The sequence below is a fragment of the Pseudochaenichthys georgianus genome, chromosome 15, assembly GCF_902827115.2.
Source record: "Pseudochaenichthys georgianus chromosome 15, fPseGeo1.2, whole genome shotgun sequence".
NCBI classification, from domain to species: domain Eukaryota; kingdom Metazoa; phylum Chordata; class Actinopteri; order Perciformes; family Channichthyidae; genus Pseudochaenichthys; species Pseudochaenichthys georgianus.
The window spans coordinates 12,606,975-12,630,847 of record NC_047517.1 but is presented as its reverse complement, the minus strand read 5'-3'; the positions used below and the strand labels follow the sequence as shown (position 1 = coordinate 12,630,847).

The following is a 23,873-nucleotide window of genomic DNA, read 5'->3' as shown; positions in this document are numbered from 1 at the left end:
ACCCTCACTATTGCGGTAAGCATGTTGTCACTTCCGGTTGTTGTTGTCATCTCCGGGTATCCTGTGTGCCTGTTCTGCTGCTGATAGCTTATATTATCTTAAATCGATCGTTTTAAAATTCTTGATCACGGTAGCTACCTGACGTTGTAATCACACGTTGCTACAGCTTAAAGAGCCTGTGACAGCCTCCCAACAACTGTTGTGCAATGAAATATTGGGCTACAAGTCATCTCGAACCGTCAGTTTAAAAAAGAAGGTGCGATACCGTTCCGATAAATATCAATAATTTCGACATCGCGAGGAAATTCCTTCGACTCATTTTGAAGTTTTGGGGGAAGCCAGAACTGACGTCAATGTGGGAACGCTTCACTGTGCGGCGAGAGAGCCAAACACGGACAAAGTGTGTTGTCATGCGTAGAAATTGTGAATTACTGAGTTTAGGCATGTTAATAACGTTTTAATGAAGTTGACAACAGTATATTCATATGTGTCAGTGCTTTCATGTCAATTCGGCGAACATAAACATAAATGATCATGGTGAAGATGATGATTAAATTAGGATTAAAAATCAGTAGTGAGAGCTGCTGAATTTCCTCCCGTAGGATGTGATATAAAAACAAATCGATTATTTTTGTAGTTGTAAACTCAAGTGGATGAAACTACATTTATTAGTGCTTTCATGTCAATTCGGCAAACATATGATACATTAAATGATCGTGAGGATGATGATTACAAATCATTTGTTTGAGCCGGTCTGCATTTCCTGATGAGAAAACAAACCGATGCTTTTTGTAGTTGTAGTACAACAACATGGATTAAACGTGTGTTTTTTTTACCACAATGTTGGGGAAATTAATGGATAAAATGCACGGATTATTATTATTATTCCCACTCCGATCGGGACACCACAGTTTCCCCGCAGCGTGGCTCCCCCCCAGTTGACAGTTTACGTGGGCTGGGCTGGGTACAGTGGCGGACTGGCCATCGGGACAAATCCCGATGGCCGGTACAGAAGTGGGGTCGGATAAGTCACGAGCACATCCCCCACTCCCTCCGTTGACAATTTACTAGCGGTACCGAAGTGGGCCGGTCGAGAGTCCCGGGCTGATTTTTAGTCCCAGTCCACCACTGGCTACATGACCGTATGATCGCCCATATTGACGCACCTAATTCCTAAACTTCTAACAGATACAACATAAACCGATCCTTCAGCCTCATATGAGCTCTCAGACACGTTCAAAATTAAACTGTCATCGCTGTCTGAGCTTGCTGCTGTGTGCACCATCGTGCGTTTACATGCAGATGCTGGGATCCTGAACGGTTCAGCTGGAGCGCTGTGTCCGCAATGAAGTCACACATAATTTGGCGGGACTTGAAGAATCCCCGAGAAGATCCAGAAAATGGTCAACATTGAAGGGCAGATTAATGGTTATCCAAGTACAAATATCCCAAATCAGTTCAGTAACGGTTTCAAGGGGACAATATTTACTCAAATTGATGGGTTTGGATGATGGGGGAAACTCGTGTCACAGGCTCTTTAAGCACTCACAACTCTCCTTCTCTTAGCGACTGTAACTCCACAGTAGCTTACACTCCTTTCGGGTTTGCTAAACGGTAGCTACTTTAGCTTGATAGCTAGCCATGGCTTTTTCCCCACCCTCGGGTGCTATTTCCTGCTCTACCTGTCTCATGTTTGGTTACTTCCCTACCTCCTTTACTGGTACCGATACATGTATTAAATGTAGTATAGTTGCTAGGTTGAAGGCGGGAATCATAGGCATTGAAGCCCGGCTCCGCATTTTAGAAAGTAACTTAGCTACAGTGACGGAGCGTCCACACTACAGATTCAAAAAAAGCTTGGAGCTGGGCGTGTCTGAAGCTTGGGGATTTTATTCAAGCAACGCGACCAACAACCAATCACATGAATCTCCCGCCCCTGACATACAAAGCAAAAACCCCCGGGGATTTTATGGGAGCAATATATATATATATATTTAAACTCCCCAAACAGGCGAAAACCTACCAGTTTCCCCCACTGTCTCTGCCACCTCCCTCCATGCCTGGTTCCTCCGGTTTGTATCCGGTAGGTGAAGAGGGTCTGGTCATACAAAACCGGGTGATTTGCTACAGCGATAATTAGTTTCTCCTCCATCTTTTTTTGAAATATAGAAATTAACGGCGGGATATCTCTCCCAGCTTAGACGTGGTTTGATTGGCTACGGCTTGAGCTGTCAGATTTTCCGAAACGGGATTTGATTGGCTGGTGATTTGATTGGCCTATTTTAGCGGACCAGAGTCCGGTTGTTTAGTTCACTTAAGAGGTCTCGGCAGGGCCGGACTGGGACAATAAGTCAGGCCGGGAATTATACACCCAGCCAAGCCACTACCAGTTCTCATTCATAACACTCCGTTTCGATGTCTCACTATGGGATGCGCCTCATCGCGGAGCAAACAGAAGCATCAATCTCATTACGCCAATCCTGATTGGCTGGTGATCTTGACGTCAGCGTCAGGGAATCCACCCCCTATAAGTAGCTTGCGCTATGTTGCATGCGTCATTCAAACACCTCTTCTCGCTTCAGAGCACATCTCGATGGTAGCTGGGCTAGCTTAACGGTCCACAGACTGAACCCAAAGCTAACTTTCTGTCGACGGGCGCTCGCCGGCTACTCTTCTGCTTCGCAAGAAGACTGTTAATGCTAACACACCAGTTAGTTTTACAATCGACCTCGCCGTTTCTTTCCTCGGGAATTAAGGTATGGTTTTGATTTTTTGAACACACCTGTTGCTAGCTTGCTTTCCCTCACTACCGACACCACGGTAGCGAGGACGTTTTTTCTTTTTCTCTCACAGAGGAGGAAAAGATTAAAGAATATTAACACACCAGTTAATATTCTTTGAGAAAAAAATCTACACCGTCCATTTTTCTCCGGATTAAGGACAGGTTGGAAGAATCTTTTTTTTTTCTTCTTTTTTTTTCCGAAAACGTACCTGTTACGTCTTAGATGGACGCCTCTCTCCCTCACACCAAAGGAGTCAGGGACTCGGAGGCTCGGCTCTGCGGGTTGAAAATATTAGGCACAGACTCACACCAGGTCTGCTCGTCCTGCCTCAGGCTGGAACACGCCCAGGAGGCTATTGACAACCCCGGTTCGTGCGGGCATTGTGCCCGCTTCACCGCAAAGAGCCTCCGCCGACGGTTAGCACGCCAAGCGAGCTTGTCGGGACAGAACCCCCTCATGTCCGCTGATTTGCCGGCTGGCAATCAAGACGCGGGGGCGTCCGCCGCAGAGATTGAGCCCCGCACTGTGTCGGTCTGGGACTCATCAACAGCGGCAGCTGCGGAACCGGAGTCCAGCGCCGTGTCAGTCTGGGACCCGGTGGCGGCAAGAGATGCGAGAACGGAGCCCCACGCTTTACCAAGCTGGGGCTCCCGGCTGGACCTCACCATGGTTTCACCCGCGGAGGATGTCCTGGAATTGGATTATATGGAGGACGAAGAGGGTGCCTCTGAGTTCCTCCTGTCTGATTCGGATGAGCAAGAAGACGATATCTTCGTGTCATCGGCTCAGGCTCCAAAGCCGGGAACGATGGCTGCTCTCCCGGGCGATAGCACACGAGCTTCGCCCTGTCTGAGCATGGACCTGCAGGCCATGTGTCAGCGTGCCGCGTCCAGACTAGACATCACGTGGCCCAAAATGGCCAAGGAGACCTCCAGGTCCCGTTACGAGGGGAAACATTTTCCCCAAGCAACGAGAACAAAGAGGCAACTCCTTACGGTCTTCCCGGAGATGTTGGATGAGGTGTCGGTCTCGTGGAGAGACCGGCCCTTTAGCAACAAGGCCACAATCCAGGGTGCCTCCTCGCTAGACTGTGACGGTATGGAGAGGCTCGGCCTGCTCCGCATACCGCCTATGGCACTGCTGGTGACAGCCCACCTCCTACCGAGGCTGGTCCCGTCACCAAGCAGGAACCCCACGCTGCCAGTGAAGGCGGACAGATTCCAGTCGACCATGACTGAACGGTCCTACAGAGCCGCAGCGTTGTCCGCCAGGGCTTTGAACGTTTCCTCGCTGCTAACCGCATACCAAGCGGAGCTCTGCGAGGATCTGTCAAGCAATCCTGGACCGGCCGTTCTGGACGAGATGGCCGCGATCACAGACATTTGTCTCCGTGTTCAACGCTGCGCCGCCCAGGCCACGGGCAAGGCAATGGGGATCATGGTGGTGCAGGAAAGAGCTAGATGGCTCAACCTCACCAACCTCCCAGACCGGGAAAAGGAGGATGTGCTAGACATGCCCATCGTTCCCGAGGGGATTTTCGGCTCCGCTCTCGCCTCCAATGCAGAGGAGATGCGAGTCGAAAAAGAGGGAGGACGAGGCCCTCCACCTCTGTCTCCCTCGTGTTCCCCTTCTGAGAGCAGCTACGGCCTCTCTCAAAAGGCGGATAATAGACGGGTCTGTGAAGGCACCACCGTCACGCGCATGCGCAGTGTCGGTGGGGATTGTCGAAATGGGCTACCACCGTGTTCAGACACTAGAGGGCCCCATAACACGACAAATAGAGACTCAGAGGGTAAGAGACGTGACATCTCCGCTGGCTCTAAGGAGCATACAGTGGAAGATGTTCACAACATCTGCTTGGGTTTTCAAGACAGTAACACGGGGCTACAGACTCCAATTCGCTGTCACCCCCCCTCGCTTCTCGGGCATTCTGTATTCACAAGCCCGAGGAGAGTCAGCCCATATTCTAGAGAGAGAGAGATCCTCTCACTTCTAGAAAAGAGGGCTATATCTATAGTACCCGCCGAGCAGAGTCAGAGCGGCTTTTATTCCAAGTATTTCCTCGTTCCCAAACGGGGAGGGAACGGGATTCGGCCAATACTAGATTTGAGGGTTCTGAACGAATATCTAAAAAGATACAAATTCAGAATGCTCACTCACACATCTCTGCTGCGTCTCGTGCGACAAAACGACTGGTTTACATCAGTCGACCTGAAAGACGCGTATTTCCACATCCCAGTATATTACCCACACAGGAAATATCTGAGGTTTGCATTTCAGGGGATCTGTTATGAATACAGAGTACTTCCCTTCGGTCTGTCTCTCAGTCCAAGAGTGTTTGTACGATGTACGGAAGCCGCGATAGCCCCGTTAAGACAACAGGGTATTCACCTGGCGACCTACCTAGACGACTGGCTGCTTCTCTTACAGTCGGAGCAGGAAGCTATTACGCAGACAAATGTCCTCGTAAAGCTCCTGCTCAACCTGGGTTTTATAATAAACACAGAGAAGAGCATGTTGTGCCCAGCACAGACTGTAATCTTCCTGGGTTTACACCTGAACTCGGTGCCCTTTACCTCCTGACCGCCTGTCAGCGGAAAGAGTGAAAGCTTTCAGAGCTTGTCTCGCTCATTTCCAGCTGCGCAAACATGTTCTCTTCAGATCATGCCTGCGGTTACTGGGGCTCATGGCGTCAGCCATCCTGGTCGTACGACTGGGACGCTTACACATGAGGGAGTTTCAGCGCTGGGTAGCCGCTCTAAAACTAAACCCCGCGCGTCATGGCGGGTGGAGAGTAATGGTTACTGTGAAATGCGTAATGGCACTGCGCCACTGGCTGCACCCGACTTTTCTGGTACGGGGCGTGCCTATGGGTGCTGTCCTTTCACTGAAGGTGGTCACCACGGACGCATGTCTGACAGGTTGGGGAGGTATTTACGAAGGTCGTCCGGTGAGGGGTCTCTGGAGCAGAGACCTCCAGCGGGCGCACATAAATTACCTGGAGCTTTTAGCGGTGTTCCTCATCCTATAACGCTTTCTGCCTTTTCTCAGAGGACATCATGTCCTCGTGAGGACAGACAACACGACCACAATATCGTATATAAACCGCCAAGGGGGTTTGCGTTCTCTCCAGTTACACATGCTGGCACGCAAACTGATCTTATGGAGCGGCAGACGTCTCCTCTCTCTGAGAGCGACGCACGTACCAGGAGTGATGAACCTCGGGGCGGATCTACTGTCCAGAGGTGCACCACTATATGCAGACTGGACTCTACATCCAAAGATTGTGAGTCAGCTGTGGGTGCGTTACGGCAGAGCCCCGGTAGATCTGTTCGCATCAAAAGAAAATGCTCAATGTCAGCTGTTCTTTTCAATGCGCGATTTAAACGCACCGTTAGGCGTGGACGCGCTCGCGCACGTTTGGCCTCCGGGCCTTCTGTACGCGTTCCCACCCCTGGCTCTGATACCCCCAACTCTGGCCAGAGTGAGGGAACAACGCCACACACTTATCCTGATAGCTCCGCACTGGCCCGCAATGTACTGGCTGGCGGAGATATATCAGCTGCTGTGCGGGCAGCCATGGCAGCTCCCACTACGGAGGGACATACTGTCTCAGGCGGAGGGGGGGGCGATGTTTCACCCACACCCAGAGCGCTTGGCACTATGGGCCTGGCCCGTGAGTGGTACAATCTGAATACAGTGGGACTCCCTCAGAAGGTGATACACACTATTCAGAGTGCGAGAGCTTCCTCCACCAGGTCTCTCTATGACTGTAAGTGGAGGGTGTTTGAGGAGTGGTGCCTTCAAAAAGGACACATCTCTTTTCAATGTCCTGTCGGGGTGATTTTATCATTTCTACAGGACTTGATTGATAAACACAGAGCTTTCTCTACGATCAAAGTGTACCTGGCTGCTATTGCTGCATTCCATGTGGGCTTTGAGGGAAAGACGGCTAGCCAACATCCTTTGGTCTGCCGTTTTATGAAAGGGGCTCGCAGGCTCCTCCCTGTTTCCAGGTCACTGGTGCCCTTATGGGACCTGGCAGTGGTTTTAGATGGGCTCACTCTAACCCCATTTGAACCCCTTGAAGAAGCTGACATGAAGCACTTGTCACTCAAGACAGTGCTGTTACTGGCCCTGGCATCCGCCAAGCGAGTCAGTGACATTCATGTGCTATCTGTACATCCTTCATGCACTCAGTTCGCCCCAGGGCAAACGAGAATGTTGTTGAAGCCCAACCCTGCCTTTATACCTAAGGTGGTTGGTTCATGAACCCCAATTGACGTTGAGGCATTTCCTCCGCCGCTGTGTTCCTCCGGGGAACAGCAGCCGGATTTGCTGTGTCCAGTCCGTGCTTTACGCAGCTATATGGACAGATCAAAAGAGTTTCGTCATAATGACCAACTCTTTGTGTCCTGGGCTAACCCTCAGAAGGGCAAGCCCGTTACTAAGCAACGGCTCTCCCACTGGATTGTGGAGGCAATTGCTTTGGCCTATACGAGTCAGGGTTTACAGGCACCTTCGGGTCTGCGTGCTCATTCGACTCGTGGTCTGGCTACATCCTGGGCTTTGTTCAAGGGTGTTTCCATCCAAGACATTTGTGCAGCAGCGAGCTGGTCCTCGCCGCTCACTTTTGTCCGCTTTTACAAGCTAGACGTCTCTGCTCCTAGTGTGGCCTGAGCAGTGCTGGGCACCTTGTTGAGTCAGAGCTCTCCCTGTTAAGTTCTGGTTGGTTTGGTGAATTTCGAGATAAGCTCGTCTGGCAATACGGGAGCTACAATATCCCATAGTGAGACATCGAACGGAGTGTTATGATTGAGAACTATAGGTTACTTACGTAACCCCAGTCCTCCGAGTAACATGAAGTGAGATGTCTCACCAGACGGCCCTCCTTGCTATGGTGAAGCGAGAAGCGGTGCTTATTTTGAATGACGCATGCGACGTAGCGCAAGCTACTTAAAGGGGGTGGATTCCCTGACGCTGACGTCAAGATCACCAGCCAATCAGGATTGGCGTAATGAGATTGATGCTTCTGTTTGCTCCGCGATGAGGTGCATCTCATAGTGAGACATCGAACGGAGTGTTATTAATGAGTAGTGGGGTTACGTAAGTAACCTATAGTTTTTTGTGCCATTTTGCTGGATTTATTCGTCAATATTTACAGCGTTGCTGCCCATAGTGAGAGCCCTCTAGTTTAAATCTACTACCCGGAAATAAACATATGGAGATGGGTTAGGCCTACTATTTAAAAAATGTGCAAATCTATTTAGGAACCTATTCATGTGAACATATTTTAACTGGGGGTGGACCTCAAATCCTCTAGGGGGGTCCGGGGGCATGCGCAATATATATATTTTTTTTATATTGGACTTAAATGCATCAATCTGGTGCACTTTGAGGGGGAAATAAAGAGACTACACCCATATGAAACGGAACTGTATACATTTAAATAATCATAAAATCATAAGAACATGGCCATAACCTATAACATACCATGTCCAATATGAAAAAACATTTAAACTTGTATATTTATATGTTTTTGGTTCATTTATATGTGTGATTGTGTCCGGGCTCCTGAATCAGCCTCTCCTGTCTCCCTCCTCTCCCCCATGCTCCTCATTGAGGCAGCAACAAAGGCTAGTTTTAGCTCTCAACAAGTTTTAAAAGTTTATCTTACCTTTTTTCACCTAGTTAACATTTTATTTGTATTATTAATGCGTATTTTACTAATCACTCCCCCCTCAAATGGAAATATGTGTTTACATAAATGGTGACCAAACCGTTTGAGACCCACTGAGATAACTTAGACTAAGTTAACTATCTAAAGCGAGAGCAGCCTACTACTCTTCATTAATAGATGAGAATAATGCAAGATTTCTTTTCAGCACTGTAGCCAGGCTGACAGAGAGCCATAGCTCAATTGAGCCTTCTATTCCCATAGCACTCAGTAGTAATGATTGTATGTACTTTTTTAATGATAAAATTGTTACTCTTAGAAACAAAATTAATGACCTCTTGCCTTTGACCAGGCATCAGGCTGTTATCAACAGCTCCCGGAAATGTAAGTTCTAATATTACACTAGATAGTAAATTAGAATGCTTTTCAGCCATAAACATTGAACAATTTAATTCAATGATTCTTTCCTCTAAAGTTAACCAAGGGTGTCAAACTAAATTTCATCACGGGCCACATCAGCATTATGGTTGCACTCAAAGGGTCGGTTGTAACTTTAAGTCTATATAAAAAGACATAAATATTGAATATATATAAAATAATGTATTATTATTACATTATTGCCTCTGCACTGGATTATTATCGGATAGGGTAATAACTTTATAATTAACTACGTCTGAAAGCAGAAGTCTTTTCAGTAAGAATGTCACAATATGATTTTAAAAGAAAAGCCACATTCTGGAAAAACATTGATTTTGACATTTTGAAAAAGAGAAGTGACATTTTGAAAAAAAATCTATTTATGAGAAAAAGGCTAATTCTAAGAAAAAAGTCATATTTGGACAAAAAAAGTCAAATTCTATGAAAAAATGCATACTGTATGTTGAAGAAAAAAAGTCAAATTCTGAGAAAAAGTCAAATTTGAGATGCATTGTGGGACATGTCGTTCATGGGCAACGTGCTTCTGTAAAGTAGCATGTAACCATATAATAAACATCTTATATTCTTTGCAAGCTCTTGTGGGGCCACATAAAATGAAGTTGCGGGCCGGATTTTGCCCCCGGGCCTTGAGATTGACACCCCTGCTCTAAACCATCAACGTGTATCTTAGACCCGATTCCAACTAAGCTGTTAAAGGAAGTTTTTCCATTAATTAGCACTTCTTTATTAAATATTATGAATATGTCTTTATTATCAGGCTATGTTCCACAATCATTCAAAGTAGCAGTGATAACACCTCTTCTTAAAAAGCACAACCTCGATCCAGAGGTTTTAGCCAACTATAGACCTATTTCTAATCTTCCGTTCCTCTCAAAAATTCTTGAGAAAGCAGTCGCAAAAGAGTTGTGAGATTACTTAAAAAACAATGATTTATTTGAAGATTTTCAGTCTGGCTTTAGAACACATCATAGCACAGAGACAGTTCTGTTTAAGTCACAAATAGGGTTGGGTATCGTTTGAATTTCCACGATTCTGATTCCGATTCTACTTTTCGATTCCGGTTCTTAACGGTTCTCAATTCCAATTCTTTGAGGGGCAGGGTAAAAAAATGATACATGCTTCTTCCACCAAAAAAAAGACATTTATTCGAGAAACTTTTACACAGGTTAGTTTACACAGGTCACTCCCAGCCACCCCCCAGCTCCGCTGCAGGGCATGAAATGACAAAAATGTTCAACATGTCTCCATTAAAACCCATTGTAAATTCAGCCTCACCTTTCCCCACCACAGCAGCCACACACCTTTAGTTAATCTGCCAAAAAGGCCACATTATTAACCCGAAAGTACACAACAAGTACACTTCAGATGCTCAAGTTCCTTGACATGCTTCACGCTTTGACATTTCACCGATATCTGTTACGGTTCTTCAACAAAACGTTCACATGTAACAGGTTTATCTCTCATTCAGAACAATGAAAATGCTCTCCTCTCACTGATCACCATGGAAACCTTTGATCTCTGGACACGTCGTTAGCTCAAATATAAACACCTGTGTCATGGAACACGGTCATGTCATAACTCTAATTGACATAATTAGAGCAGCAGACTAATGACGTGGTCACTGGAGTTTAACAGACTGTCTCAGCCTATTCTTTTCCGTCTGATGAAGACTTCATACTGACTTCAACATGTTCCACATATTTTAGACATTATTGGTGACATATGCTTTTAGTTCTAAAGTTCAAATATTCTGCTGCTTTTTCATGCATTTAGACTTTTATTTTCTTGTTCTTATTTCACATTCAAGTCCCCTCTATTCATGAACCCTTTAAAGTACTCAGCCACACCACTTATATACCAGGTGTGACTGTTGCTATGTGAGTTAACCTTTCAAATACAAGGTTTCTTGTTTGATTCAAGCTCTTGTAGTCAATATGTCAAGGTATTTATCCCTAACATTTTATCAGCTAACTAATGACACACACTCAGAGGATCTTTATAAATGTTTTAAGTTTTGCACATCTTTAAACATGACTCCTATAAATCACTTTTAAAACCAGCGATGCACTACAGTGTCAGCTTTTCGAAAATAGAAACTTCAATGTTCACATCTTTCTAAATGATTCTACTTTTCAATGACCTACAAATAATCCTAATAATAATCCCATTTTCAATCTTTCAACTGTTCATATTTTTTGGTCAATTAACAAACCTGTTACAAATGTGTTGTTCAACAAATTTGAGCCTGTGCCACATTTATTTGATCACCATGGAAACCTTTGATCTATGGACACCTCGTTAGCTCAAATATAAACACCTGTGTCGTGGAACACGATGATGTCATAACTCCAACTGACATGCTCAGAGCAGCAGACTTCAGATAATGGTTAATGGTCTTTCCCTCAACAGCTCTACGTCAATTATGGGGTGTCATCATATGCCGTTTCCATGGAAACGCATCCCTCGCCATAAAACACGATGTTGCTGTAACTCCAATGAACACAGTCCGATCGTCCCCCAAACTTCGCTTGTATATCACCGGTCCATGCCTCAACAGCTTTCCGCCAAATATGAGATCTCACCATAGGCTGTTGCCATGGAAATGCATCCCTCGCTAAAAAACATGATGTCACTGTAGCTCCAATGGACACGGTCCGGTCGTCCCACAATCTTCACCTGTATTTCACCTCTCCATGCCTCAACAGCTCTAAGTCAAATCTGACATCTTACCATATGCCGTTTCCATGGAAACGCTTCCCTCGCCATAAAACACGATGTCTTAACGCCTATGAAAAGGGTCAAAACAGCACCACACTTCAGATAATGGTTAACGGTCCAGCCCTCAACTGCTCAAACTTCACATGTGTGCTAACAGTCCAGCCGGGAAGACATCTACGGGACAGTTTTGAGATTTTGTCAAATGCCATTGCCATGGCAACACAATGCTCGGAATGAAACACGGTTTTCTCATAACTTCAGTGAAAATTCTCCAAACGGCCCAAAACTTCATAGGTTTGGTAACGATGCAGCCATCAACGAATCTAAGCGTATTATGGGATGTCATCAAATGCCGTTGGCATGGCGACAGATCCTTCACCATCAAGTTAGTTCAAAAGTTTGCAGTTCAAACATTCTGCTGCTTTTCCAAGCCTTTTTACTTTCTTTTCTTCTCTCATCACACATTCAAGCCCCCAGTGTTCACGTATCATTTCAATCTAAATTCTTCACTTTCTTCTTACACATTACATTTCAGCATAGCAGTTTAGTGTCGGCTTTTCAGCATAAAGCATTCCCACTAGCAATTTCTTCAGGAATTGCATTCTCTAGTTATGTATAAAAGACATAAAAAAGTGCATTTTGCATGATAGGTCCCCATTTAAGATTTAAAAATCAATAGTCAAGTACAGGAATACATTTAAAAAAACACTCTGAATAATGCATCAAACACATTCACTAACACATTATGGGTAATCTATACCAAAGCAGAAAAATGCATAGCAATAAAAAAAACGGTACCATATTCCTACAGTACATGTGTGTCATGCACGCACTCACCTGGAGCGGCTGACATCATAGCGTCTGAGCCAGTGTTGCAGCATCTCCTCACAGGTCTGCAAGGCTACAGCCGGGACAAACAGGGCCTCTTGAAGCTTCGCCTTGGTGAACAGCAGGCTGGAGAGGAGAACACACACACACAAAAATACTTATCAGTCTTTTCTTATGCTGCATTTTCACACTTCACATTTTGTACATTATTATTTGAGTTTTGCTTCTATAACATCTTCTCTCAGACTATTGGAAAGAAACATTCACAATACACATTTAGATGTTAAATGTACTAACTGTGTTCATTTGAAGATTTCACAGAAATAGTAAGTATTAGATAATGCTTCATACACCAAGCTCTTCTTGCCAAATGTTTTTACAGAGGACATTTTTAATAATTTAATCACTCAAAGCCTGAATTATAGAACATTTTATACCAAAAAACATTGCTTAATTGTTTTTTTCACAGTATTTTCAGATGTATGTGGTTACACCAATATATATTTAAAAGATCTTAGTAAAAAGATGATGGCAAGGAAATGAAAATAAGAATTTTGAAACTGGCTTCATACGTTGCAAATGAGCACACATTTAATAGGACAATGTTTAACTTGCATATTATTGACCCTATTCACCTCTAGTTTCTTTCCTTAAAGTGTACAAAAAACACAAGTTGCTGTTTTTGTTCCCGTATGGTTAAACTGTGCACTCAGTAGCCTGGAAGATTGTTTATGTTGGCCAAACCCAATCAAACCTGTTCTTATTATCACTGATCACATGAGTGTGGACACACAACATGATTTCCCCTGAAAATAAGATTAATTGTTTTGTAAGTTCACAAAGACCTTTCAACATTTGTCAGTGTGTGCTACTGAAAACACAGCATTTAACCTGCAAACTAGCTGATATTATCCCCATGCAGCTGACAGTTGGTGATTTGGTTATAAAAATAAAGAATTGTTTCTACGGTAGCCGGTTAAGTGCTTAGGACCCATCACCATCTCACTGATGCATGAGGCACACGTAGATCAATACAAGCAGAGAGAGGTAAAGATAGTCATCAACAACAAGCTCTGAGAGTTTGTACGTGTATGTTGCAGCGTGTTGAGAGGTTGATGAGTAGAGGCCATTGAGTGTTTCCGCTCGGCCCATTTAGTTGAAGACAACTGGTTAAGTGATGTGGGAGTCTCTGATGTGTGTATGTGTGTAGTAATTGCCAGAAGGGGCTCTCAGAGGATGCAGTCTGTCATGGGCATCACTCATCCATGAGTATGAGGAGAAAGGGAGTGAGGGGGAGAGACTGTGGTGTAAGCCACATCTGACGCCCGCCTGCCCCTCTGTCCACTGCCTCCATGTTTTAAAACACTCCACTGTCCAGGGGAGTATTTTCCAACTTATTATTTACCAGTTGATCACAGCCAGTGATCCCTTGCATCTTCAAAAGGTCTATTTCATGGAGATTACAGCACTCCAAACTACACAACACATTACAAGAGATGTCACTTCCAGGCTCCTGGGAATGAGTCTGCGTGGTGTGAGCAGCCTGAGCGTAGTGTATGAGGACTGTGGCGATGTCGCTCAGTGTAAAACGCTCGGCGGTGGCCAGCTAAGAGCGGAGAGTACCAACGTAAACTCCACATACAAATAGCTACTAATGATCCAGTATTACTCACTCTGCACTCCCACAGATCAGAGTGTGTATTCTCTACAGGCACATGGCTGCATGCACACTTATATTTGTATACATACAAATATCTATGTATCCAGTACAGTGCATGCATGCAGATTGACACACACAAGCCGGTGCTGACATGCTTGCTTTGTGTTGCAGGGCATAAGCCAGGCACGTGACCACTAACTCACACTCTTACAGATGCACGCACATGCACAAATTACAAACACGCTTGCTCATGCTGTAACATCCCGTTAGATGAATGCAGAATCAAAGGCTGGGATTAATCATTCTCTTTAGTACAAACTGTGAGACCACTCTCCCTCTCCCCCCCACCTCTCTCTCTCACACACACACACACACACACACACACACACACACACACACACACACACACACACACACACACACACACACACGCGCACACACGCACGCACGCACGCACGCACGCACTCACACACACACACACACACACACACACACACACACACACACACACACACACACACACACACACACACACACACACACACACACACACACAACCCCCTCTCTCTCTCTCAATCTGTAGCAGAATCTCATTTCACATTTCATCACTTTTTCCTGGGTGATTAAAATGTTAAAGAAAAAAGGGAGAAAACGGAGACGAAGAGAGACAAAAGATGCAAGAAAGAAGAGTGAGAAAGAAGGAGTTAAGAGGGGAGGAAATGGAGAGAGAAAGAGAGAAAAGAAAGGCAGGGGCCGGTGGGTATAGGATGTGGGAGAAAAAGGAGGAACGAGAAATTCAGTGTGCTACAGTGAGCTGACAGTTTGCTGTGGTGCAGAGACGCAGAGGCTAACAAGAATCACACACATGCATGCACACACAACACACAGTGACACACAAACATGTATGTGCCAGATTACGATCTTGCACATCCACATCCGCACAGCATACAAGTACACACACACACACACACACACACACACACACACACACACACACACACACACACACACACACACACACACACACACACACACACACACACACACACCACACACACACACACACACACACACACACACACACACACACACACACACACACACACACACACACACACACACACACACACACACACACACACACACACACACACACACACACACACACACACACACACACACACACACACACACACACACACACAGGACTGTCACAGCATGCCCAGCACTGTGCACGATGCAAGCTTTGTACTCTGAAGCTCGCTCACACTTCCAAAGCAAATGATATTCAGTGAGCTAGTTACTGAGAAAACACCTCTTTTCACTCCATAACCCTCTTTCTGCATCTATATCTGTGCCTCGATCTCTCGTTCCCTGACTCTGAGGTCTGCAACTCGGCCTCTGCCTGATGGTTCCCGGGGGTATTGCACATTTTTGCCACGTTTAGAGCTAAAACACAGTCAATAATTAGTGTTACGATCGAGTTCTTCTTGTTCTATTCTCACTAAGAACATTATTCTCTGTGTGCATGCAAGCAAACATAAACAGGTGTGTTTTGGAGACTTACTGCAAGCTGTTTTATTATATAATTATGTGTGGATTGTGGACATAATGCTAGCATGCAAACTTGCCTTCAAACAGGAAGTTGGGTCATCCAATGAGCCTAAGCGCTTTGAGCACCAGGAAAAGCGCTTTATAAATATGTATTATTATTATTATTATTATTATGACATGTAGGGCCAGCGCATTGATGCAGAGGTTTATGGGCAATGTATGCATTGGCCTCTACGCCTGTATCCGAATCAAAGTTTTTTGCTCTTGTTTTATATTTTGAGCTGTTAGATACCAAGTGAGCTAAACGGCGGCCCTGAATCTGAAGAAATTTGCCTTGAAACGTAGATTAAACCATTTGTTAAGGTAGGCAGGTCAGGGATGGGTGCTTGGTGTCAAAGTATCTGTTAATTTACAAGTCTTGAAACTAGCTGTTTAAAAAAATGTTTACTATGGTAATAAATCAAGTGAGAAGTAGGATCATTTTCTTATGTTGACCACAGCATATTACTAGACCGACTGGAAAATTGGGTGGGACTTTCGGAAACAGTTCTAATTTGGTTTGAATCCTACTTAAAGGACAGAAACAACTTTGTTTCTATAGGTAAATACACATCTGAGTTGACAAATATGACATGTGGGGTTCCTCAAGGCTCCATCTTGGGGCCTCTTCTCTTTAACATCTACATGCTACCACTGGCTCAGATAATGAAAAACAACAAAATAAGTTACCATAGCTATGCATATGACACACAAATCTACGTAACAATTTCACCAGGAGACTATGCTCCAATTCAAACACTGAGTAAGTGCATTGAACAAATCAATGACTGGATGTGTCAGAACTTTCTCCAATTAAACAAAGATAAAACTGAGGTAATGGGTTTTGGAGCCAAGTCAGAACGTATCAAAGTCAGCGCTGAGCTTCAGTCTGCAATGTTCAAAACAACAGATAAAGCCAGAAATCTAGGTGTAGTCATGGACTCTGACCTGAGTTTCAACAGTCACATTAAAACAGTTACTAAATCAGCCTACTATCACCTAAAGAATATATCTAGGATTAAAAGACTAATGTCACAGCAGGATTTGGAAAAACATGTCCATGCTTTTATCTTCAGTAGACTCGACTACTGCAATGGTGTCTTCACAGGTCTCACTAAAAAATCTATTAGGAAGCTGCAGCTGATTCAGAACGCCGCTGCTCGAGTCCTCACTAACACTAAGAAAGTGGATCACATCACTCCAGTTCTGAAGTCTTTACACTGGCTTCCTGTGTGTCAAAGAATAGATTTCAAAATACTGCTGCTGGTTTATAAAGCACTGAATGGTTTAGGCCCAAAATACATTTCTGACCTCCTGCTAAATTATGAACCATCCAGATCTCTCAGGTCTTCAGGGACTGGTCAGCTTTCTGTCCCCAGAGTCAGAACTAAACATGGAGAAGCAGCGTTCAGTTATTATGCTCCAAATATCTGGAACAAACTCCCAGAAACCTGCAGGTCCGCTGCAAATCTTACTACTTTTAAATCCAGGCTGAAGACTTTTCTTTTTGTCGCTGCTTTTAATTGAACTATTCATATCTGCACTGTAACTTTTATCCTTGTACTTTTTCTTTTAATGTTTAATTGAACTATTCATATCTTAGACTGCACTGTAACTTTTATCCATGTATTTTTTCTTTTAATGTTTCTTTTATTAGCTTTTCTTTTTAATGACTGATTTTAAATGCCATTTTCTTAATGTCTTTTATTTTTTGTAAAGCACTTTGAATTGCCTTGTGTTGAAAAGTGCTATATAAATAAACTTGCCTTGCCTTGCCTTGCCTTGCCTTATAGATTTATTTACAAGTTGCCCCTTTTTCACTATTCCAAACAATGCTGATTTAACTTCTTTAGGCCCTATTATGCTTTTTGGGGTTTGCCCTTACCTGTAGTGTGTTATATAAGTTTTTGTGCATGTAAATGGTCTGCAAAGGCTAAAATCCCTAACATATTGACATCAGCATGTAACACTTGCACTTCTATTAGCTAGCGTTCCCGATACATTGAACGTGAAATGCTAAGGGGCCGGACATCTCTAAGCAGTTGACCAATCACAACAGATCCGACCAGCTAACCAATCAGAGTAGACTTGGCAGCACATGCCGTATGAGAAAAAAATGCACTTTGTGAACATTAAAGCATGTAAACGTGTCACAGTTGAAGCACTGGATACAGTACAAATATGAACCTAAAAAGAGCATAAAAAGGCCCCTTTAAGACACAGAGGTTGCCTCTTGTATAATATAATATTATGTCAAACATCAAAATGGACTGTAAAACTGATACACTCGACTTACTTTGAGAGAGAAATAGAGGGATGGAAAAGTGTGTTAGCTGCAGGTCCCAGGCCAGATTAGCAGTGGCGGAGCCAGGAGTGGGGTGGCCAGGATGGAACAAGTGATCATTTTGGGGTGGCATTGAAATCACTATTATATGAACATAAAAATACATCTCACTAGAAAATAAGGGGTTATTTTAAGGCACCTACAACACCTCTACATTATTTGGGATTAAGTGGTGGAATAGATCAAATAATATTCAGTATATCTAACTCTTTTTTTCGTATTCCCGCATGCAAAGTATCAATGCTTACATTATACAAATATAATGCAATATACAGACTGTTTAGCTTATGGTGATCAGCAGCACTATGAGCTCATTCTCTCAGTGTATACAGAGACACACACACATAATTTAAATAGGAGTTTTTTAAATTAAATGATAGGTTAAGAATAAACATCTTAAAGTAAATAACAATAAACAATAGCCCTTAACCCTGTAAGGCCCCCAGTTGTAATTTTACAACAAAATACTTTAATCTATCCTAAAAAAGTCAGTAAATGTTTTTTTTTTTTTAAAAGACTACATTTACATAGTCAAAAGGTCCTTTTGTTCAGCCTCACAATGCTATTGGGTAGTAAATGTGTTATAGGTCCTGCCCTCTGGAACATACACAGCAGGGATGTTGGGCCCCATGGAAATATATCACATTGGGCCCCACCACCAGGCCCAGGCCACGCCAACCAAGCAATTGCTGTAACCTAACCACACCTCCAGAACCCAACCGACTCATTTATGCTTTAAATAACTCTACATGTACAGGCTTGCATCTATCTTGTAGTCCAATACTAACTGCACAATATTTACTGACACTGAGCTGTGAAAATATAACACTTATGGGGGGACAGGGCTGCGGAGCCTAAAGATGGATCTGGGGAGGGACAACTGATTTAGTATGAATAGCTGCTAAAAATGTACCTGCATTTATTAAATGTCAGCTAAAAGAGGAATGAAATTAAAAACTTGTATAGATATTAACAGTACTTAATGTCAGCTTACTAAAAAAAAAACATAACAATTATTATTATTTACAATGGACTACGCTTAGCTAACAGACACATTTCCACCACTCATGGACCACACCCACCTTTTCTTTGAAAAACTGGGTGACATACTGTCGCCCTTTAGTCCCTCTCTCTTGTCTTTCTCTCCTTTCTTTTCTCTTTTGAAAGCCTGACTTTGTTAGTCGTTGAGACATGGTTCACACGTAAGTACTAGCATCCCTGCTCCTAACATGCTCTCACTCTCTGCTAGAAAGTGCCGGCGGTGCTGCACCGCGTTTGGAGGCAGGATAATTAACTTTTGGAAGACAATAAGTTAAATGAATTGTAAGTTTAGTGAGTACATTATCAATATAACGTCCTATTAATGTTAATTCTTGATGAATGATGAAAGGTTACTAAACATTTTTTTCTTAATGTTCTAAAATAGTTTGGGCCCCCGTGGTGAGGGTGTTTGGGGTGGCCAGGATTCAGCTGGGGGTGGGCGTGGCCACTCCCAGCTGAATCCTGGCCACCCCCCTGGCCACCCCCCAGCTCCGCCATTGCAGATGAGCCCAAATTAATTGGGCCAGGTCAGGCTAAGGCTAACATTTCAGACTGTCGCAGAAATCTTCTGTCCGTCTCTCTTCAGCTTTTCCCTACCTCTGTTCAAATGTGCTCTACTGATATGTAGAAGGAGGCTGTGGTGTCTCAGTGGATAGTGTGCTGGACTTCGAATCAGGGGATAGCAAGTTTGATTCCCACTCAGCATGTTGTTGTGTCCCTGGGCAAGACACTTCACCCCAAATTGCTCCTGTGGGGATTGTCCACAGTACTCAATGTATGTAAGTCGCTTTGGATAAAAGCGCCTAACAAATGACATGTAATGTGATGTGTGTTTCCAAGCCGGTGAATGTGTTATTGGGAACATAGATAAACATATGGACATTCAGTAAGAATTCATCGTAATTCAGCTGCTTCCTCTCTGACTCAATGTCTCTCCATAACAACAGTTTTGGAACAACAACTGATGCCTGCTCTACCCATATGACCTCATGGTTACCGGGGCGATGGGGATTCCTGGTGCTGAGAGCGATGTGATTGGCTGAGCCCGGAAAAGAGCTCTTAAATGGGTCAAAGCAGTCAAGTGTCTCTATGCAGGAGGTGTGTGTGTGTGTGTGTGTGTGTGTGTGTGTGTGTGTGTGTGTGTGTGTGTGTGTGTGTGTGTGTGTGTGTGTGTGTGTGTGTGTGTGAGTGTGCAATGCTGCATCGAGACAGAGAGAGAACAGATTTCATCTTCCAATTGTACATACAGTGCTGATCAGTAAAGCTTGTGTAATTATAAAGCCATCGTCTTCCCTGCACCCACCCACTCTGTCTCTTTCTTCTTCCTGTTTGGCTCTTACCATCCTCCCTTCCTTCGCTTTTTTCATGCATTTTGTTGTTTTTCTGCATGTGCACTCTCTTTCTCTCCCTCCTGATATTTAGATGTAGCCCATCTGTCTGCATTGGGACCGTGGAAGCCAACACTGACCCCAAATGGCTGCATTATGAAATGCTTTGCTGGGCTTTGAAATGTAGAAAGCACATCAGAAAGATGATGCAACATGCTTCCATATTATGGCTAGCGTGAAAGAATTGGCCTGGATAGTTAATTGCATCTCTCATGGGGAGCTTCCTGCACAGCTAATTAATGTTTTTAATGTGTTCAGGATGGCAGGCTACAATGCTTCCTGTGAAATCATGCGAGCATCTTAAACCAAAGTTTGGGGATTGTACTGCTGCTGACCTGCCTTCCACAATATCAATTAAAACTGGATTATTTTAATAAATGTCTTTGAGTATTTTCAGCTGAGATAAGAATAACACATTTGTTATGAAATAAAATGCAAAACGATACAAAGACAACACAATGTTGTAATAATAATAAAGTATTGCTATTGATTCAAATCCTTTTTACTAACTGACATACTTTAAGAAGTCACGTAATACTTTGGGTGTTTTCAGCTGAGACAAGAATACAAAAATGAAGGAAAAACTCATCTATTTTCATTGTGTTTTTGTTTATAACATTTGATTAAAAAAAATGTAAATATATATATACATATATATATATATATATATATATATAGTACATCAAACTTGCATGTACTGGGAATGAGTCTTTGCTGTGGCGGACTCAGGTTCGCCTGCGTTCACTTTACGCGTGTCATATCCCTATCTCCCCCGTTCGACACTGTCACTCTCTAATGAAGGCTAAAACTAGCCCAAAAGACAACAACAAACCACAGCTCTGTATCCTTTTAGCAACTTTAATATACGTTAAAAGTTATATAATATGATGTGCTTTTTAAACCTTTGTCAAAAGTTCAACATTTTCCGGAAATGTTCGATGAATGGTAAGAAATGCCAAGCCATAACCCCTTGAATGTATCTTAAATATGTTTTAAATAAGTGTAGCAGACAGGTGGGTTTATGTGTCGGACGACTTCTCTGTCAGTAAAGCAGCAGTGGGGCTCGGGTCAGAGCTGCAGTGTTAAAAGGGTAAGGGTGTGTGAGGGGCATAGGTACCGCAATGCAGGCCACCACTCTGGCACGTCTAAATAAGGCGTCAAGAGAGTGTGTGTGTGTGTGTGTGTGTGTGTGTGTGTGTGTGTGTGTGTGTGTGTGTGTGTGTGTGTGTGTGTGTGTGTGTGTGTGTGTGTGTGTGTGTGTGTGTGTGTGTGTGTGTGTGTGTGTGTGTGTGTGCTTGGCCTCCAACACAGTCGAGCTGAGACACCCTATCCTTACAGAGAGGACGAGAGTAAGGAAGGAGCCTCACTGCGGCACTTACTGTAACATAAACATGCCATACAAAGTGTAAAAATGTGTCCAGCAATCCATTACTACCCTATCCTGAATTCACCAACACTTCCACCAACATTGTATGTCTCCCGTGTGAGTGGGACGTAGATAAGTGGGCTTTACTTGAAGTTGCCGGGGTGCTGGCTGAGGGCCAGGTTCAGGGTGTCCAGGGCATGACGCTGGTGTTTCTGGGCGCTCAGCAGCAGCGTCAGCAGGTGGAGGGAGTGTAAGTCGTCCCCACAGAGAGATAAAGCTGCCTGCAGGGGCTCGATGGCTGCTGAAACCTGCCAGACACACACACACACACACATTCTTAGGTATACTGTAATGTTTCTTAATGATTAATGTCCGTTATTAAAGGGTAATAACTGTGTTTGCTTATACCTGCCGCACCAGTGCCAGCTGCAGAGACAGGTACATCGCTATCAGAGCGTCCTCAGGGTCTAATGCGTGAGCCCTGTGGAGCAGAGAGAGAACACAATGTTTGTATGACAGGGAAGGACATGTCTTAAACACCCTCGACTGCATGGGGCTTTCATATGGCAACACTTACTTGGAGAACATGGAGAATGTAAGGTCAATTCAATTGAAAAAAGTGTAAATAAAGACTAAATGAAATCAATAAACATAAATGATTGAAAGAAATTAAATATAATTTAAATAAATACAAGATATTACATATAAATATAGATAAAAATAGATGAACATTTTGATTTTATTGGACTGTTCCCAACTGCGCTTTGTTTACAATGTACAATGTGTTTGTGAGAATTGTTTATATTTTAACAAATGACTCCCCTTTAAAATAGATATGTTTTTTTATTTCTATTATTCAAGCAATTATTAAGTAATACAAACACATTACTGGGAATGTTTACATGTAAAAGTAATGCAATAGTGGAATGTGAAACAAAACCCTGAGTTTCAGTGGGATACAATACCGACTATTGTGCGTCTACACTTTGAGGCTTTATTTAGCCACAGCAGTACTTTGAGATCATTGCTAACATCTGCATACCGAGGCAATGCTAACAAGCTTTCAACATGCTTATGCCATGCCAACATGCCATGTTAACCCCATTGAGCATGGCTACATATGAAATGCTTTATATGTATGTTTAAAATGAGAAAGACTTGGGACTACTGATAAACAGGAATATACAGTAACAAGAAGAACCTACTTGCTCAATGCTCGTAGCGCTTTTTTGTTGAACTCATTACGATCAGCTTTTAGAGAGGCTGGAGAGAGAAGAAAGATTCAAATGTTACCCCAAATAGCTTTAGCTTTGCTATAATTAAGCAGTTCAATTGTAACTATTATAAAGTAAAATACTGTTCACTTGGCATTGGCAAGTGAACAGTATGAAATATAGCAAATAAGTTCAACCTAGTTTTTACGCGAGATATGGGAAGATTGTTACTATGACGATTGATACTAACATGTATCTCTCTCTCATGTAAGAAAAGACCAGCAAACATAAATCAATCGCCTCTATTCAAAGGCATGGGAACTTGTTATCGTCTTGTTTAATCTGTATCTAACTGCATACAAACTAGAGCCTTTCTACAAAAATATCAAAGTTAACAACTTGGTTATCATGAAACCATAGTGGGTCCAAGGAGTCAGGTGTGTGATGTGATGGGGCTAGGGTTAACCTAACACTATTTCAGCCTAGCCCTAGCCCCTACTCATTATATGTTGCCACTCGTGTCATTACCATGCTATATCAACGCCAGGGGAAGCCTTGTGCGTAGTGTTTTGATGCAGAAGGTTTATGCATGGTTAAAGTTACAACACGTTGTGATACAGTCATGGTTAGGTTTAGGGTCAAGACACCAACCTACTTGGTAAGGATTAAATACAAATATAAAGGTTTCAGTTATTTCATTCGGTGACATGGCGTCAAGTAGTCACATGAGATCACTTCCTGTGGTTCCACGCAGGACACAAGCACTGGTCTCCTAGAAGTCCTGTTTTTGAAAAATGTGTATATTTGTTGGTTACATTACATT

At 43.4% G+C, this 23,873-nt stretch overlaps 1 protein-coding gene across 3 annotated transcripts in view; it reads right to left on the bottom strand.

Annotated features, from left to right (window-relative positions):
• The window catches only part of ttc7a (tetratricopeptide repeat domain 7A), a 132,667-nt gene that overhangs the window by 34,628 nt on the left and 74,166 nt on the right, over positions 1–23,873 (bottom strand). For all 3 annotated transcript variants that reach the window (XM_034100786.2, XM_034100787.2, XM_034100788.2), the window contains 4 exons: positions 23,042–23,099; positions 22,245–22,317; positions 21,984–22,144; positions 12,454–12,570 (listed from right to left, as the gene is read on the bottom strand). In XM_034100786.2, the coding sequence (XP_033956677.1) occupies positions 12,454–12,570; positions 21,984–22,144; positions 22,245–22,317; positions 23,042–23,099 (409 nt within the window). The remainder of the gene's footprint in view (positions 1–12,453; positions 12,571–21,983; positions 22,145–22,244; positions 22,318–23,041; positions 23,100–23,873) is intronic.